The 20137-nt window shown below is 42.0% G+C and overlaps 1 protein-coding gene across 9 annotated transcripts in view; it reads left to right on the top strand.

Annotated features, from left to right (window-relative positions):
• Positions 1-8780: 8780 nt before the first annotated feature.
• The window catches only part of dock3 (dedicator of cytokinesis 3), a 308157-nt gene continuing 296800 nt past the window's right edge, over positions 8781-20137 (top strand). For all 9 annotated transcript variants that reach the window (XM_078171836.1, XM_078171839.1, XM_078171833.1 and 6 more), the window contains exon 1: positions 8781-9366. In XM_078171836.1, the coding sequence (XP_078027962.1) occupies positions 9330-9366 (37 nt within the window). In that variant the 5' untranslated portion in view covers positions 8781-9329. The remainder of the gene's footprint in view (positions 9367-20137) is intronic.

Here is a 20137-nt window from a genome sequence, read left to right as displayed (position 1 = left end):
ATTCTCCTCATTATATGATGATTAATCTAATGTGCTTCTGCATTTAATTTCCTGCTTTGGTTCAGTTTAATGTTTGTTTCCATTTTTGCCAATTTCATATAACTCCATACCTATTTAATACGTTAGAACTATATCAAATAAAACTGCTACTTAAGAGATATTTATAGAGAACAGAACCTACCGAAATTGTAGATAAATAAATTACTTATTAAATTAATTTATATGCCATTAGATATACCAAAAATAATATTTTAAAAAAAAATTATGTGGGGCGCCCCATGTGCAGGGCTGTTGCCGCAGCGGCCCGGGTTCAACTCCAGCCTGTGGCCCTTTGCTGCATGTCGCTCCCTCTCTCTCTCTCTCCCCCCTTCATGCTTGTCTGTCCTATACATTAAAGGCTAAAAAAAAAGCCCCAAAAAATATCTTTGAAAAAAAAAAAAATACATTTGATGTATTCAAAATGATATTAAAATAAATGAATATGTCATCAGATGTACTAAAAATAATATTAAAATTAAGGTATGCATTAATTATTTGATAAAATGTGCCAAATTGATATTAATTCTAATTTGCTGTTATTGTTTTTACCCATTTAATTTCCAATTTAGTTTTCCTTTATTGATGTTTTAAATATTTTTTCAATTTTATTCAATTTTGCATTTATTTTTTAGTTTTAAATTTATTAGCTTTATTATTATGTCCCTTATCTATATTATCCATTTGATATCAAGAACATTACCCAAAATTAAAACAAAGTTGTTGTGTGTTTTTTTTTTTTTTGTTTTTTTTTTGTTTTTAACATATCACATAAACCACATTAAGTAAAATAAGAGGATTTTGTAAGAGGAAAAATCTCTCTCTCTGATTCTGTGCTTAGAGTATATGATCACGTAGAGTTGCTCATAAAGGGACTCTTTAAGAGAGTTGACTCTCTTCTCTGTAAGTAGCTTGATCGTGTTCAGTCTTATTGCTCACAATCAAATCTCTTACTCATCTCTTACTCATTGTTTATTTCTTAAAAGTTTAATGAATGTATGCCCTTGTTTTGCCTTAGTGACGTCTGTGTCCCTGCTGCCGGACTGTCTGTAGTGTTGAAAAGACACTTGGAGCTCAGTATTTCGATAAATAATGAGACATGATTTGCTTGTGTTTACAGGCTTAAATGTTTCATAGAATTCCTTTGAATATGATTCTGTTGCTCCATTATCAGCTGTGTGCTGAGGTGTTTAATCAAACTTATTGTGGAGTTTCATTGTGCCGCCGGCCGTCACTGAGCTCTGACAGGTGTAACTGAAGGATCCTCTGCAGCAGTCGATCATTATTTGTCAACACAGTGCTGAACATACAATCGAGATGTCGACTGAAACGACAGCAGCACCTCAGAGGTCATTTTAGGTCATTTACAAAATATGAGAAAGCACTTTTACAAAGGCAGGCAGGGATTTCAGGTGATTATAAACACAGATGTAAATACTGCACATCCTCAACTGCTGCCTTAAATCCTCTAATTTCAAACTGTTTTGTTTTGCACTGTTTTTTTGTTTGTTTTTTTATTAATGCAGCGACGGCTTGCTTTATCTTCAACAGCTGGTGAGAGTCAGCGTATCAGCGTACATACTGATTTATTATCTCTTTGTGTTTAGGCAAAGATGATGAAAGTTTTTCTTTGTCATGACAGAGGTTTGAAGCTTCTGTTCTGTGATGAATGGCTTCAAAGTCTGTTCATGTTGTCGGCAAGAAGTGTCCAAGAGGAGTTCTTCTTTGGGAATCTCAATCTCTTCTCCTCTCTTCTGCTGTTTACTCCTCTTCCTCTGTTTCATTTGTTCGCCCAGCCTGTCGTCACGTCGCTGCCTTTCTCCTGTCTCTCCACAGCTAGTTAGCTGGCCTTGACTGGACCAGAATACTAAGGGGTTTTTGTGTGCATGTGTTTTTTCTTTCGGTTTTCTCAATGTTTCAAAGTCTTTGAATCACAACTCGTCACTCATGCCTCTTGAATATGTGAGGAACTTTGTGATAATGTTATGACAGGTCTGGAGACAGCAGTTTTATAGGCGAGTGAGTTACCAAGTTTTGAGGTAGGTATTAACTTATCACACAAAATCAAATGTGGTAACACACCAAATAATACTTTCCCACCCTGTGAAACACTTAAGAGATAAACAGACAGTCACTTTTAACCTAAATGGAATGCAGCCATTACTGGTGTCATTAATTACACCTGTGCTCCTTCTGCTGTGACGTTTCAGTCAGACAGACAAGCACAACTTTATTTATACGGCACCTCTCATACAAACATGCAAAGTGCCCCACAATGCAAGATTAAAACAATGCACGTGGAAAAATAACACAATAAAAAACTTGCAAGACTACAACAATATCATGTTAATTTAAAGACTAGAGACATCATCGCTGACCTCTGCCTCAGATGACGAGGCACAGGAACAACAACAATGGTCAAAGTCCACTCCTCGGGAAAAGAGAGCCTTGATCCAGGATGAGGTCCAGAGTCTTGAGGAGGAGGAGAGAAGAGCTGAAGATATTGAGCTTGTAACGCAAGGTGTCTGGACAAGGTGGGAACTTCCTGAGGGGACGATCATGTTGACTGAATTGTGGCAGCTGGAGCCATTTAGCATTTCTTTCTGACACCCTCCTAACCCTGGTCAGCTCGCACAGGTGGGGAATAAAGGAGGACCCCCTGTATAGGTTATGTGGAGCAAAAGGATCCATGATGCACATCTTATCGAGGTGCAAAACAGCTCTGACCCAGGGGAGATACAGGTGGCGCCATGACAAGGTACTGACAACACCTGCTGACACCTTGGAGCAGGAAAGAAGACAGAAACACCAAGCCAAAACAAAGACACTGCAGAGTATCATCAGCTTTGTAAAAGAGGTTCAGGAGCCTGGTGTACAGGGCGAAGCAAAATAAAATCTGCTGCAGACATCATGATGTGGTCTCAGGATGGAAGTCAAGTAATCCTGGTAGAGCTAACAGTCCCGTGAGGAAGCAGCAGAGAGGAAAAAAGCCAAGTACCAACAGTTGGTTGAGGATTGTCCGGACAAAGGATGCACAACATGGCTGTTCTGGAAGTGGGATGCAGAAGATTCCCAGCTCAATCAGTGTGGAATATGATGATAAAAGTCGGAATAAGAAGGAGAAAGAGGAAAACCGCAGTTTGAATGTTGGGGATAACTTCCCTGTACCTTTCTCCAGCCACGTCAAGAGTCTTGGTGTCATTCTGGACAGCCCTCGTTCATTTGAACCCCACATAAAAAAAACATTACCTGGACTGCTTCCTTCCACCTCTGCAACATTTCCAGACTCCGCCCATCACTGTCCCAGTCCAGCACTGAAGTCTTGGCCTGTACATTTGTCACATTCCATACTGACTACTTTAACGCAGTATTCTCTCTTCCCACCAAACTTATTAAAAGCCTTCACATGATTCAAAACTCTGCCACCGGCAGATCACCACCTGCACCAAATCATCTGACCACATCGCCCTTATTCTCATCCAACTACCAACCCAACTACTTACCTGTCTGACCTTCTCCAGGAGTGCACCGCCTCCCGCTCCCTGGATCTCCCTACTCCCACACACTCAACAGTCTGACAGCATAACATCCTTCAAATTCCCTCTCAAAACCCACCTATTCAAACAGATGTATGCACACTGAGACTAACTGTCTAACCCTCTGGAAGCCTGTGGGAGAGGGGCAGTGACCTGACCACTGCTGTCCCACCGCCTGAGAACATGTTGTTAAAGGTCGAAACACTCAATGAAGGTGGGTCCCACCTGATGACCTCTCCTTATTGCATCCACTGGATATATTAAGGCGCCTGTGATGTAACATACATTTAAAAATCAATACATAAAAGTTAAATCACTTAATTATATAGGCAAACACATTAAAAAACAACATACAATCAAAGTGCTTTCTGGCTGCAGCAGGTTAGAATCTGACTCAACACAGGTTTACAAGATTAAAGAAGTAAAAGGTGCGTAAGAGGCTGTAGTACATTATGCAACACAATAAAAACAGTGATATAGAGAAGGCAGGACTTAAGTGAAAAAGCTGAAACAGCTCACATGATAAACAAAAAGTCAACAGAAGAAAACAAATAAATACCATGGATGATAAAAGTGACTGAACCTTAAATACTAAGACTGTAATATTATTCTAAGTTAAATTTAAATAGCCTACCAGATTAAAGACACAGGTCTCTAGAGTCCTCTGACAGACTTTCAGCAGCACAGGTGTTGCCACGGTTAGACTAATTAATAATTAAGGGTGGCTGCATTCCATTTACCTGTATTAGTGCCTCGTGCTGCCTCACTGGGACACATAAACGGAACACAGCTTCATTAGTGACATTAATCCCACCTGTGTGTTTGATGCTACAGCAAACAAAGAGTTTTATTTTGTCTCCTGCTTATAGTGAAAAACTGTTAATGTTGCCGGAAGCAACAAAGTAGCTACATGTCCATTTCCTGTCAGTCGCCTAGCAACAGTGCTCGACTGATCGACGAACGTTACCGTTACTTTAGAATTTGAAAGTTAGAACTTCATCAGTTCAGTTTGAGAGACATGAGCACCTAGCGAACTAATGTGAGTCTAATATTCATTCATCTTTTAATAATTTAACTCTTGTCAGCTTCAGTCTCTATCTTATGAACATAAAGTTATATTTTGACTGACCGTGTGCGTTAACAGGCTGCTAACGACGACACTGAAGTTAGCCTCAGATTCGTGGCTTCAGATTCGGCAGTTAAGGGGAGAGTTAAGGGGAAACTGCTAAACAGCTGATCCTCAGCTTTTTGTACTTTTTATTGTTGTGAAAGCATGTTAGACATTTCAGGTAAAGCCTCAGTGCTACTGAAACCCACTCTAAGATTTGTGAAACCTTTATTCTTTTTGTGAAAATGCAAAAAAACAGATATTTCACTGTGTTTCTCACATGTTTAGACCAGGTCCAGATCAAAAACCACCACACTTAGACAGGTCAAACCTGGACTATATTATCCCAGAGAGACTAAATACTATTTAAAACACAGTTTTAGATCGTGAAAATGCAAAACGGGGACACTTCACTGTGTTTCTCACATGTTTAGACCAGGTTCAGATCAAAAACCACTATAATTAGACAGGTCAAACATGGACTAGATTGTCCCGGAGAAACTAAAGGTTTTTAAAAACACTTTATTTGTGAAATCTTTATTCTGTTTGAGAAAGGGACATTTCACTGCGTTTTTCACATGTAGAACACATCAGACCAGGTCCAGATCAAAATCCTTTCTACTTTGACAGGTCACACATGGAGTAGATTTTCCCAGAGAGAGTAGAGGTTGATCAAAATGAAATAAAGTGATATTTCACTGTGTTTTTCATATTTAGACCACATTGGGCCAAGTCTGTCATGAAAACCACTTGTCAAACCTGGACTAGATTATCCCAGAGAGACTGGATATTATTTAAAACACAGTTTCAGATTTGTGAAAACTTTATTCTATTTGAGAAGACTGCAATACTACAGTTATCACAGTATTTTATTTTGGAGGACATGAGTGAAATGACAGAAAAATAAATGCAGGACTCTTCCTTTAATTTTACTATATAATGACGTACACTCTGTGTGTGTGTGTGTGTGTGTGTGTGTGTGTGTGTGTTCCACGTTTTTCTCCTCACTGACTTGGTCAATCCATGTGAAATTTGGCACAGTGGTAGAGGGTCATGGGAGGATGCCAATGAAGCAATATTACATCAATTGGCCAAAGGGGGGCGCTATAGCAACCCATTGAAATGTCAAACTTTGAATGGGCATATCTCATGCCCTGTATGTGGTAGAGACATGCAACTTTGCGCAGAGATGCCTCTCCTCATGAGGAACACATTTGCCTCAAGAACCCATAACTTCCGCTTATATAGATTTTCCGCCATTTTGAATTTTTTGAAAAACACTTCAAATGGATCTCTTCCTAGGAAGTTTGAGCGATCTGCATGAAACTGGGTGAACATAATCTAGGGACCAATATCTAAAGTTCCCTCTTGGCAAAAGTTGGAAAACTTACTAAAACTGAGCTTCTATAAGGCAATGAATATTGCGGAGGGCGTGGCTCATCACATAAAGGTGTATAACATCTCAAGGGTTTCACCCATCACCACACAACTTTGTAGGCATATGACCACACATAATTGAATTGAACTGAATTGAATTTATTCACACACACAGAAGAAGTACAGGTCCTGTTTACATGATTCGTTAGCAGGATGTGTGAATCAGGTCTCCCAGGAAGCTATTTAAAGCTTATTTTAGGGAGCCTGATGCATAAGGCCATCAAAAATAGTCAATCGTAATATTGGACATAACATATATGACAATACAGTAACATTTTACATCCATACTACAAATAACATAAAACAAAAAACATAAAACACAAAGACAAAAGCATCCCCCATTCACTGGTTTGAGTTACAGTCCAGTGTTATTTTATATGTAACTGTTTTCTTAAGCGCAGATAAAGAGGTGAATTCTTTTATGGTGTCATCAAGCTTATTCCATATTTGAGGACCCCTGCAAGTCACACTCATGCTGGCACTTTTAAGATGTCTACTCTTCCCCACAATAAGATGTTTGTGTCTAGTATGGTGCTCATGCAGAGGCCGACAAACCGGAAAAAAGCTCAGTTAATCTTTTGTTGACATTATGTATTACTTGAAACATCAAGCATGTATTTTGGTAAACATTAAAATCCAGTAGTCTAAGGAGATCATATCTGTGGAACAATGGACATGTAGGAGCATTAAATTGAGACCAAGAGATGGCCCCAGTGATTTTCTTTTGAAGAATTTCTAGTTTGTTAAGGTGGCTATAGGGTAAGTATTACACCAAACAACGTTACAATAGGTTAGAAAGCTCATTTCTTATCTAGGCCTAACCGCCACATGGATTTTTACTAAACTTGGTAGATATGTAGAAAAGGGCGCCTCAAGGTGACTGGAGAAATTTAACTCTAATTGGCAACTGGGTGGCGCTATATCAACAGAAAAATGCTTCAAAATGGCTAAAATGTGACCGATCGCTGTGGCTGCAATCGTACTATCAAATTCACAAACACTCTGTCTGAATACATTGCTCTTCTTAATGGGTTCAATTGATTATTTAATCTGTAATTTCCTATGACCTGTATCCCGAACACACACCATGTGAAACTGTACGTGAGCAACTGTGCACTCAGTGGGTATGGACTAGTTATTATTATTTTTGAAATATTTATGGGCCTATAGTCTGCATAAAACATTCTGGGCTGAATCCTTTAATGCCCAGGTCTAATGATGCTGTTGGTCATAAAATAGCAAAATATAATTTGCAGAGGTGGTTGCCAGTCCAGTGGCTAAAATATTAAGTTAATTATCATATATGCTGACAAAGAGCAGCAGAAGGTCTCATATACATCAGAGCATGATCACTTTTTGGCTGGAAAAATTACCTATGAATCCATTTCCAGATTAGTTGCAGATTAATTTTATTAATAGTTTTTAATGCTAATCCACTTAGTGTATTGCTTTCAGAGCTTGGAGACATATGAAAAATAATTAAGATGAACCAGGTGAAAAATGATGTGCTCAGATACAGTGTGAGTGTAGTTTAGGTGAGTTAGTTTGTGAGTCATCAGCTGCTGTGAAGGAAAACTCTTCACCAGTTAGAGAGGGCTCACCACAACGCAGAGAAACAAGGTAAAAAAAAAAATCTATAATTTATAAGACTTTACATCAGACTTTATGACGTCCCCTTGGAGATCGCCATGGTTACCTTATGATCCAATTAAAGTTGTGTGCAGCACTGTGTGTCCACGATTATGAAGTAGCTACTGTGTGAAATCAGTGTGTTGGCCATGAGTGTACACACGGTGGCACAATACACACAACAAATACTCCTCGTGCTTTCCTTTGCGCATACACACACACACACACACACACACACACATCTGTAGGCAACTTTAAATCACTCACTCTCACCACATGACAGAAACTATGTCACTGTGGTGTAGTGTAGTGGAGTGATGTGGCTTCATGAGTCATGTAAGGTTACGAGTGTGTGGCCTGTGGAGCTGGATTACATGGCTTTGTACAGTAGGATGTGTGTTTGTTTCTGTTTATATGTTGGGCACGTGATTATGTGCAAGCAGAGGGTCCACCACCACCACCACCATAGACTATATGTCCAAAGCGCGTTTATATTTCCTGCGCATGCATCCGCCGTGCGTCTTTGCCCCATACACACACAGGCCCACTGTACATAAAGGATTAACTACTGTATGTGCGCCTCATGTCACAAATACTAACCTTTAACAGTCGGGTGGTTGCAGCGGACCAACACTCACCCCCACACACACACATTATCTCCCTCTCTCGGTCATATAACACTCTCTATCTGTAGGCTTTTCATTCGCTGATCCTCTTAAACTGATGTAGACTTCCCTGCTCCCGCTGCTGCTGCTGCTGCGCACGACTCTCCCGGTCGGTTCACACCGACACCGAGCACAGACGGGACCGGACTGTCTTGTGTGTGTGTTTTGTTTCTTCATCTTGCTCACAACAAGTTTGACAGCTGCAGAAAACGGTCCATCGGGGAGACATGCATGCGTAAGTGAGCAAAGAGCGGGGTAACGGGAGCTGGAGAGGCTGAGAGATGCTGCACTGGTGAGGAAAAGGGGATCACTGCAAAGCAAGAGGCGGCGGGGAGAAACTTAACGGCAAGCACGAGAATGATTTCATCATTTTCCAGTGTGGACTTGCGCGCTCACATACTTTGATAACATAGTTTGTGTGCTGTAGTCTTCAAACTGTGGGTTGGTTGTATTGTTTTTTTTAGATATCCCACAGCGCAGCTCTCCTTTGGGGTTTCGCAGTGTTTGTGGTACAGCACTCGCAGCCTTGACCTCAGGCTGCTTATCTATCCACCCTGACAGATTTATTTGTGTCACATCACTGTGAAGCTAAACATCTCTGTCAGAGTCTTGGTGTTATTTTGCTGGAGGATTTCAGCAGAGATGGACCAACACATCGCACCATGCGTCACTCCAAACCTGACGGGATATGAAACAACACATCACTTGCTCATCGTTTAAAACCACTGCGACACCTGAAGAGTGATTATTTATTTCTCCATCCCATCACCCTGAGCAATTGAAGTAAACTTTTCCTCTCCGGTCCTCCTCCTCTGTCTCTCCCCCCTCTCTGGTGAAACCTCCGTAGGATCTCCATGAAGCGACGCACCGGGTGATTATACTTTGTTGGGGATTTTGCTCTCTGCACACCGGGACATCATGTGGACGCCGACGGAGGACGAGAAGATAGGAGTGGGTGAGTGCATCCATGATGTTTGTGTGTCTGTTTGTGGGTGCAGTGTCCGGCTGTGTGTGTGTTTATCTGGATGTCCTGTGCACAGGAGCAGAGCTGATAAGGTGCTTGGGGATTGTGTCCAGCTGCTCTTTATTACATGATATTTAATGATAATTTGGTGATTTGGTCATAAAGATTAATTCTGCTGCTTCTTCCTCTGTGGTAATTTGTGATGAGATCCGAGTCTTCTTCCTCTGTAACACTTCTGAAGGGACGCCCGTGGGTCTGTGGAACTCTGCAGGGAGTTTATAGCACTTTATATTTTTCTATGCTGTGTCTACAATATTCCCACAAACTCTTATAGTATTCCCTTTTAGTTATGTGTCTGTGCAGAGTGTGCATTTTGTGACATCATATTACTGTATCAACATTTCTAATCTGAATGTGTGTGTTTTCAAATGCTCTGTGCCACTTGCTTTGGCATCTCACTATGATACAGTCTAACGGGAGCTCTCCTTATAGCTGTGTTGAGGACAGAGATCATTTCACAGGCTTGTTGAGATGTGGGGCTGTGCACCTGATGTAAATATATATGAACACAGAGACTGTGGGCATCGTGGAAAGGATGCGATGATGTGAGGAACAGCACACTGGATGTATCAGGTCTGTGTTAATAGACAGCGCAGGTGACTCTGCAGCAGGACAGCAGTGATTTATCATCCACTATTATATTGCAGTATAATGAGAGTGAATGTTTTCAGATGAGAGTTGGTGGTTTAAGGGCCATTAGCCAATGATCCAGCATTCAATTATTCTCTCTGTCTCTCTCCTTCCCTCTCTTCCTGAGCCCCCCCACCACACCCCACCCCTCTGTATCTGTTACCGCACACGGTCATTTCCTTGCCACACACTCGTGGGCCTATCTTATAACACTGCTGACTGCTTTCTTGCGCCTGTACCATCCTCATGTATCCTCTGTTGTTTTGTGCTGCAGCTTCACCTGCTGAGTTTCCTGAGGCGCCACTTTGTTCCACCTGTAGGTTTTCTCCAGATTATATATTTTTGTTTTGTGGTCTAGTTGATGAAGCTTAGAAAAAGTTCAGTGATCCAAACTGCCCGTCTGGTACACACTTTGAGGTCTGCGTTGATTTTCAGCGTAGCACTTCCTCTCTACCATCTCCCATGCTCCCTGTAGTCAGCCCTCAGAGTGGTATTACAGCTCCAGGTCATGTTCAATAAGCTCCTCGGGAAATCCCATTCAAGTCAGAGCAGTCAAGTTCTGAAAATGCTCTCTTGATCTCGGTGCTCATCAGAAGACATTTTCCCAGTTGTAATAGTTTCTCGGCTGCTTTGCTGGGTTAATACCCCGAGAGGAGCGTTCAATCTGCGCTGCAGTTGCTTTTACAAAACAGTGAGATTTAGAGTTTTTAATGAACTGTCTCATAAACTTTGTAACCCTGTTTTGATTAAATGCGCCCCTGAGACCACATATTCAGTGGAGGCATGGCATGAAAAACAATCTTAACCTCCACAGTCCAACAAAATTAGCATGAGGATTCCAAATGAGGTGCCAGACCTCCCCCCTGATAGTCCGAGGTATCGATTGACAGCTGCCTGGGCCTTTCCAAGTGACCTATCAGGCAAAACTCTCCACCAATCTGCAGTGGGAGGGAGCAGGGACTCTGCTGACAGGAAGTCAATGTGTGGAATCATGACTCCGGCACTCTGTTAATTGGAAAGAGACATTACCTGAATTTGAATGAGAGGCTGTGTGTTTTTTTTTCTCCCCTGCTGCTTGATACCTTCAGTAGACTCCAGCTGTGACTGCATGCTGGGGCGTCTTGATTTACTCTGCGAGCAGCCTTTTAACATCAGAATCAGAATTGCCTCACAGTTTACAAGGTTTCACGGTGCATGCTGGCAGACATGATACAAGGACAGCAGCACCGTGATCCCACAGTGCAACAGAGTGGGAAGGCAACTATAGATATTGAAATCAGCAGAGGGAACATTTGATTCAGTGAAGAGAGAGTAGCCATTTAATAAGCACAATCATAGAGACGCTCACATGTTCACAATGTATATGTGAACTTATTTATCTTTTAGTGAAGTCAACAAGTTCCTGCCATAAGGTCTGTTATTTGACACTGTAAAATTATCAAACCAATCACCAGAAAAAATACTGGTAACGTATGTTCTGCAAACCAAAAATGTTGCATTTGCACTTTATTATGTAGCTGGTATGATTACACTTTACATTTCAACAACGCTGTGGTTATTTAGGCAGAAAAACACTTTGTAATGGTGAGAAAAAGATCATATTATAGCTTAAAATACCCCGTTCAAGGGGCACAATCCTGTCAGGACAAGCAGCTATGTTTCAGTAAAAACAATTGATTTTTGTGCAACTGGAAAAATAGTGACAGGTTGCTACAAAACACCCACATTTGTTGCCTAAAAAGCTGATGGAAACACAGCAATGACTTGTCAAATCCCAGTCGGTCTTGTTGTTGGTTTGATCAGTGATTTGGCTGGTCTGATGCTGTGCAGGTGTCAAACCCTCCACCATCCCCTTCACCTCCCGATGATAAAGTCAGCTCATACTACGTCACTTAAGTAACATTGATATGATACGTATGAAACATACAAATGTAATGTATTTGCAGAAATGTACAAATCTGACATTCGCCTCTGGCACCTGGGCTGAAAATCATCTAAAGGGGGAATTGTCTACACTGAAACAGTCACTTAGAAACATCCGTGTGTTTAACATCCCTCTGCATGTCATATGCAAATTGCTGCTGTACTTTGGCTTCACAGTGCCTGGAAATTATCCTTGGCATATGAAAGTCAAGTAACGACTGAGCAGGTGCACAAAAGATGAAAGAATAGAGGAAATCCGTAATCTATTATAAAGACGGGATGAGAACTGAGGGTCCGTCCTCTGAAACTGGAGAGTCACGTATCCGTTCAGTGTTTTCATGTAAGTGTGTTTTGTGTCCTTTGTTAATCCAGCCATTTGTGTTTTTTTGCTGGATAAGGCTTTGCATACCAAGGCAGGGAGAGTGGTAACTCATAGAGGCCTTCCAATGGAGTTGGGATGACTAGTGCCTGGTTGTAGAAAACAGCTATTCAGTTGGATGAATGCAGCTTTGTGGCGCCCATAGAGGTTCCTGAATGCGGCTTCACCTCCCCCAGGGCTGCACAGCATAGCACTCAGTTCTCACACTCACAGATAACACAGAACACACACACATAGACAGACAGACAGACAGACAGACAGACAGACAGACAGGCACAGAGACAGACAGATGGACAAATGTACAGACATCCCAGACACACTCGTTATGAAATGCACCTGCTACCGGGTGTCATTTTCACTAAGCACAGTAATTCTGTTTCATTTACATATGTTATGCAAGTTTGAAAAAATAAAATAAAGTGCAACAACATTCAAGTGGACTGATTTGCCCTTGTTCCTTGACCCGAGCTCACTCAGTGTCCACCAAATGTCATTCAAACCTGTAACCAGGTTTTTGAGATGCAGACTGAGCCGTGGGAGTGAAACATCCTGCAGATAATAAGATAAAACAAACACTACAGGGCCACAAATGTAACTCCTGTTAAGATGTTAGTCAGGTCAGTGGCAGGAGAAACACACACACACACACACACACACACACACACACACACACACACACACACACACACATACACGTCACACCACATCTCTCACACCCACAACAGGCGTGCACGAGCGTTCACAGTGATCAAAGTGGGTCACAGTCAAAGTGACAGATGTGTAAAGGATGTCCTTCTTGTGTTAAGCACTGCACCTTTTGTTTTCTTTGTCTGTTGTTTTTATTCCTCTTCTGTTCTCCACTTTTTTTTCCCTCTGACCTATTTATCCCGACCCGGCTTTTCATTTTGCTGCCGGTGCTCGTGCTCATCTGTCACTGTAGTGTCTTTTCATATGGAGAGATCCAGTAGGAGAGGCTGTGTGTTGCCTCCCGATCGGGGCTCCTCCTAGATGATGGAGCGAGCTGCCAGACATCTTTAAACACACTTTAATGACCTTTCTCGTGTCATTTGTTTCTCTTGTCTCTGGTCAGGCTTTGTCTATCTGTCAAATGTCACATGTCAGGTGAATCTCAAAAAGTCTGGCTCTTATTTTGATGAAACTTTAACAGATGAATAAAAATGCATCAGGACAATAATGGTTACAGTGGCCTATTTTATGTTGAATTCTTTTCACTGTAAAGCTTCTGGACATGTTTCTGTATGCTTTGCAACTCACATAATTACAAGATAAAACAATATTATTTCTGCTTTTAGAAAAATAACCTTCCTCAAAAGAAAATCTCTTCCTGTACTTTAAAGGTACAGTCTTGAAAATCTGTGTTTTGCTCTCGTTGGTGGCACATGGTGATGAGCTGTAAATGCAGGTCTTCCTAAAGATTCATCACCCGTCAGGTGTAGATTATTAACGGTTTACTTTCTTCTGAAAATGAAAAAGTTTGTTCTAGTTTCTACGAATGTGCACTAGTTAGCCAAGCTAAAATAACTTGGATATTGGCGCTAACATCTTGTGCCGATGATATCATTTGGAGCCAGAGTCAGCACAGTAGCGATTGGGAAGTGGAGCCATGGTATCAGGTTCCCACCCATCCGACTCCATCACAAGCAGCACCATTGATCCCGAGCATGCCAATAGACACACAGCTGTCAGTCATGACGTTACACCTTCTTTATGTAGCATTAAATAAGTAATAAAAACAAACACTTGAACATATATCAGTGTGATAAGAACGACCTAAAATGAAAAAATCTGTCTTTGGGAAAAGATAATTTGACATGTGTTTGATCTTTTAGTTTGGCCAACTTGTTCACATTTCAAAGTTGTCAAATACTGTCGCTCAGTCTTGATTTCCACTGAAGACACTGATGAAAAACAGGCATCCTTTAGTGGTAGAGTTTTATGCTGTTGGGCTGCATCAGTTCATAATGCCACCGGACTACAATGTAGTTTAAGGACCTGGAAAGTCCCTACAGGGCAGGCATTAGGGGTGGTGGATGCGTCCAACAACACCAGACTTTGACCCACGAAGCCTGTGTTTGCTTCCTGTATGAATGTTGAGCCATACCATGATGTTTTTTGTAACCCTAACAACGTACATTTGTTGCACCACAAAATAAATGTGAATATGCAGTGTTTTACTGACGTTAAAAGTGTATTTTGAACAAGACTTCATGCATCTTATGAGCAGAAACTTTACATTTCCTGTGGAGATGGAAGTGTATTTTAAAAAGACACAATGCATGTGACAGGCACTTATTGACATGCCGTCCTAGAGCATCAACAACAGATGCACCCAGGATGTGTAATATGTAGACGTGAAAGCTCACTGTGTTGTTTGGCCCATGTCCCGTTCCCTAACATGGAGGAGGTGGGGTATATAAGTTACACTGCAGCCAGCCAGCAGTAGGGTAGTTGAGATGATTTGGCTTCTCTGTTGTAGCCTGAGTGTCAGACTGAAGCTCCCAGAACCTTCAGCCTGACATCGCCTCCACTGAAGGCGATTTACGAGGGGGAGGGAATTTGATTTTTCCCTAACCAATCAGTAGAGATCAACGACTCACCCAGAATCTGACGCCATTAGTATCCATGCCTCGGGGGTGCCGAAAACAAGCGAGCATTGCCCGTTTAAAATGTCTCCGTCGTCGTGCACGCCCAGCTGCATCGCCGTTAAATCCAGTTTAGCAGCTTCCTTAATTTGGTCCTCCATTAACGCGAGTAGTGGCGAAATACCTCGATAGCATCGTTAATGTGGTCTGTAAGATCTGTAGCGGTCGCCATTGTTGCTATCCTCACCAATTACCCACTGGCGCACAGCTTGACATCAGCGTGGCGCTGATTGGCTAATCGCTAGACCCGCCCCCACCCCCAGCGTTCATTGGTCCTTCCATCGTTTGGACGAGATAAATCGCAAATTTATTGCAGTATGCCAGACCAGAGATGCAAGCCTACTCAGTTGAGTGGGCGGGGTCTATGGTCTGGAACCAGGCTATCTCTGTTGTGGAGCTGTCATCCATCTTTGTGTACAATCATTAGTCTGTAGTCATCACACTTATCTTTGCTTGTTGGGCCACAGTAAGTGTTTACTTGCAATGATGGCAGAGACTGAAAAATAATCAGAAGATCGATCTGCGGCTCCTCCAGTCCACATGTGGAACACACTGAGCCCCAAATTGCTCCTGACGGCTGTTCCATCGATGTGTGAGTGCATGTGAATGGTTACTGAGTAGCAGGTGGCACCTTGTATGGTAGCCTCCACCACCAGTGTATGAACGTGTGTGTGAATGGGTGAATGTGACTTGTAGTGTAAAAGCACTTTGAGTGACAGGAGGACGAGCAAAGAGCTACACAAGTGCAGTCCATTTCACACACAGTTTAAAGAGCAAGTGTGTGGTGCTAACTCTGCCCACCCTTTCTAGCAGACCAACCTCTGCTGAGTGGTGGAAAACACGTCACCAACTGGGCACCACGTGATTTTTTTTTTTCGCCTCAGTCCAGTTTGGCTGGATATGGCAAATGTGACAGCTTTCCTCTGTGGGCCATAGGCTCAGTTACCATGGTGTTACCTCACTCAGTGATAGACAGTGACTTATCAGATGTTTTTTTAATGAAAATCTTTGAAATTACTAATGACGACATTTGATGCTTTTCCACAAGCTGCAACTAGAAGGAATTTCCGTGATTAACATTTAGATAAGAAAGTATTGGTGGGTTCACTGCACATTGAATAACTGTAAGAAAAGGTTTTGGACCTGTTCTGCAGCTCCATAAGAGCTAATATTAGGGTCTATAATAAAACATGGCTTACATGTGTGATCATGTGTTTTTATGCCCTCTTTCCCTCAAAGACTTATTTTAGTATTTCTGCCTGAGCCTGCTGATCCTCCTGCCTGAAGCTTTTACATACTAGAAGCTACTGTACGTCTCTGAGGAATTCTCTTCTCTCCCCGTTCTCCCGAGACTCTCACACTGGCAAACGATTATTCTCAATACTGAAATATCCGCATCGCCTATGGAAACTGACAGCAAATCAAGCTGATTGCTTTTGCTCCCGCTCCATCACTCCTCCTCTCCGTCTCCCCCTCCTCTTCTCCTCAGGGTGCTAGCTTGGCCTTTTAATCCCATCTCAAGGCAACGAGTTAACAAGCACACATCACACAGACTCTCTTTGCTAATTTAGTCTGTTTTTAGAGGTTTGTGTGTTGTATTATACAGTGTTGCTCTCATCTCCCTCGGCGACATGGGAAACAGGCAATCCTTCTCTCTCTCTCACTCTCTCTCTCTCTCCCTGTCCTGTGAGAAGCTTCGGTGAGTCTCGCTGATACTCTTCAGACATCTTTACGCTGTAATTTAGCAGTAACAGTGAAATTACAGCCAATCAAATGCATCAACCAGCTGTCTTTTCAGATGCACACTTTCCGTTCAACTTGACCGATCCTGTGTGGGGGGCAAATCATGAGAGAGAGGGTGCACCCTGGACAGGTTGCCAGGTCATCACAAAGCTTGCCTGATACTACACAGAACTGTCAACTCGTCACACTCCGTTTCCATTTCCAGTCTGACATTGCGTCCACTCTAACTGATTTCCATTGGGGAAGGAGGTTCGATTTTCCGGAACCAATCACTAAGCCCCACATATCTGCTTCAATCTAATGTCATCTTGAGTCCACGCTGATGCGTAGCCATGACAACATACCTGATTTGCCGGGGTTTTAAGAGTGGAGCGAAGTGAACAAACAAACTACGATGTTGGGCGATATTGAGAAGACACAACCCCCTTCTCCTCCTTCTCCTCCTCAACTCCAGTCTGTGCAGGAGACTAGAGAAAGGTGTTTTTAGAGTCTCTGTGTGTTCAGCTCTCTGTACTTTTGTAGCTTCTAACTGAATCTTTGAGGTTTGAGGTTTAGTTTCTCTCCTGCGTCCTGTTATTACTGACAGATGTCTGCTTTATTTTACTGTTTCATGTTCACTTTGAGTTGTATGAGTAACAAAACAACGAGGGACATTTATTGTGAAGAATCTACAGGAAGTTAAATGTGTTTATCACTGAATTGGTGGCTTTTCTTTGATAAAAACAACTCCACTAATTCCACAGAGAGGAAGAGTAAAATCAGAAACAGCCACAGTGAGATGTTGATGAGGAGCCTCAGACAACAGGCTCTTACTGCACCTTTGTGAACAGCTCACCTCCAACAGGTGAAGCTCTTTTACCTGCCCTGCTGTGTGATGGAAAAACACTCACAGCAAAATATCCACAGACTTTTAGCTGTCTGTGGATGTTTATAAACCATCCATGGGATCAGTCCACAGGCATCAGCTTGACAGCGGTGTTAGTCCTGCCCTTGGCGTGGATTGGTTAATCATCAGTGTCCCTACAGCGCTCATTGGTTGTTTTTTTCTTTAACCGAGAAACCGATGTTTCATGTCATGAAGCCAGACCAAAATCAGTCAACTCATTCTGGGGTTCATTCTGGGGTTCAAAGGTCAGGTCCCAGGCATCACAGGGCTAACACACGTGGACAAACTTATTCACGCTTACATGCATGTTGGACTGTGGGAGCAACACTTACTGACAACCAAAAACACAAAGACAAATGTGACTTTGCGTTTTGTAAATATCTATGCATGATATGTGACTTCTGTATGTTTCAAACTTAATTTTTAAAACATGTTAGCTGTGTGGTGATCATCCTCTCAAACATGTGGATAAATCCAGACTGATTGGATGCTCATTTTGATTATTTGTACAGCTTGATGGACAGATGGTTTGAAAGGATAAACTATATGCACTGATAAATCTTCTTATTCATATTGATCCATGTTGAGGACCTTCAATATCTTCACCCAGACAACCAGGCAGGTTAGACAGCCTGTAGGCTCTGCTAGTCAGTCTAAGGAAATACATCAGAGTACATTAATAATATAAGTGCCTCTTCAGTTTTCTTTGCCTGGGTCCATTAAAGGTTGTCTTAATGAATAGGATTATTTCTGCCAGGAAATAAAAACTCTAATCAGCATTACAGTCTGCCAGCCTGTGTGTATGTGCAGCCGCATCCTTGACCAGGAAACAGAACCTCCACCTGCCTGGTCACTTTAAGCCGTCTGGATCTGAGCTTTGAACATGTAAAACAATCACAGTGAAGCATTTAGCAACTTGTCATTCCTGAGAGAGTGTTTACTGACCCAGATTTATAGCTTTAATCATACAGCTTCTGTAAAATAAGAGCTATTCTCAGAAGAGAAAACATCTAATTGGGAAAAGATCCAGCATGTTTCCCCAGACGCTGGAATCTAACCAGGTCAGTGTTCTGCAGTGGAAACTGCTGACAGTTATAGCATGCTACAACAGAGTATAACGTTAATGTCACGTATAAAATCAGCACATGATGAAAGGATTTAGGTCACTCTGTAGCCGGTGCATTTACATGTGGCTGGGTAGAGACAAAGGTCAACAATGACCAATGAAATGCAAATGAAACGATATTATAATGATAAAAATGATGACTGTAAAAAATGTGAAGACAGCGTTTTGTTGTGTTAGCTTTAACTCACGTTAATGGCTTTCCTAAGTGCTTTTTAGTGACATGGAAGATGAGGAAGTGATCACATCAGTTATCAAGAGGCAGAGAAAGAGACTGAAGAAAAACAGAAGAGTGAAGTAAACAGACTGAGGGAGATGCTGAGCTGGTAATATGGTGTTGTGTTTTCAGCTGAGGATTACGCTGCTAAACAGAGGGTGAAGTCATCACCACAGTGCCCAACAGACACAAACCCAACACTCATACTCAGCGTGACAGTGTGTTCATCCATGTATGTGTATGTGTGTGTGTTTGTGTGTGAACTAAGAAGTGAAGAAACTCAGGAAGCAACACTACTGAGACGACAACAAACACTTTGCTAGCTCGTGGTCCTCACCAAATAATTGCGAACAGCTAAACTGCACTTTAGCCTGCTCTCATTTTTCTTGCTCCAGCCATGTGCACGTGTTTCACACTAATTATTAGCACCGTCTATTCAGTGGGTACCACCGTGCACCACTGAGATATAAAGTCCTGTTATATAACTGTGCATGTAAGCAGTTCATTAATTGGTCTTTAAGGGAGTAAACTGGGTCATTTAGGGGAAATTTCCTGTTTCAAAATGATCATATTTGTGAGAATTGTAAAAGAAGAAATGAAACTAAAACCCAAGAGGAGTTCAGGAAAGCCTGCGAGATAATCCTGGCACATTTACAAGCTATAATCAGGAGCTAATGTGAATGCTCAGGTTAACTATGCCTGACTGAGCTGCTTCATACATTATTCTCTGTGTAGGCGAGTTTCATTATGCTCTGCAGCAGGAGCAGCGTCTAGTGCACATGTATGCAAACATGCCCACACCACATGCAAACAAAATGACCTTTATATGAATTATTTATCCAGTAAAATTTGCGGTTATGGTTCACCATGAAAATTATCTGTACACACAAAATACAGTCGCTCAGTGACAGAAAATACTCATTCCCTCAAGTTATATTTGTAAGCACGCGATGTGGGGACGCTTAAAGATTAAAAGTAAGCCTGGGAGCTGCTGGCTGCTGTCCGTGGTGCTGAAACACACCCAGCCAAGCAGCGATTTAGGTGGAGAGGAGAGGATTCCTTCTTCGCTGCTCGCCTCCACTCTTTGTTTTCCTTCTCCTCTGGTGCAGCTGACAGTAAGTCACGATGGAGAGGCTGT

This window comes from Epinephelus lanceolatus, chromosome 1 (genome assembly GCF_041903045.1).
Source record: "Epinephelus lanceolatus isolate andai-2023 chromosome 1, ASM4190304v1, whole genome shotgun sequence".
NCBI lineage: Eukaryota > Metazoa > Chordata > Actinopteri > Perciformes > Serranidae > Epinephelus > Epinephelus lanceolatus.
The sequence above is the reverse complement of the archived record's forward strand: the minus strand, read 5'-3'. Positions and strand labels throughout refer to the sequence as shown.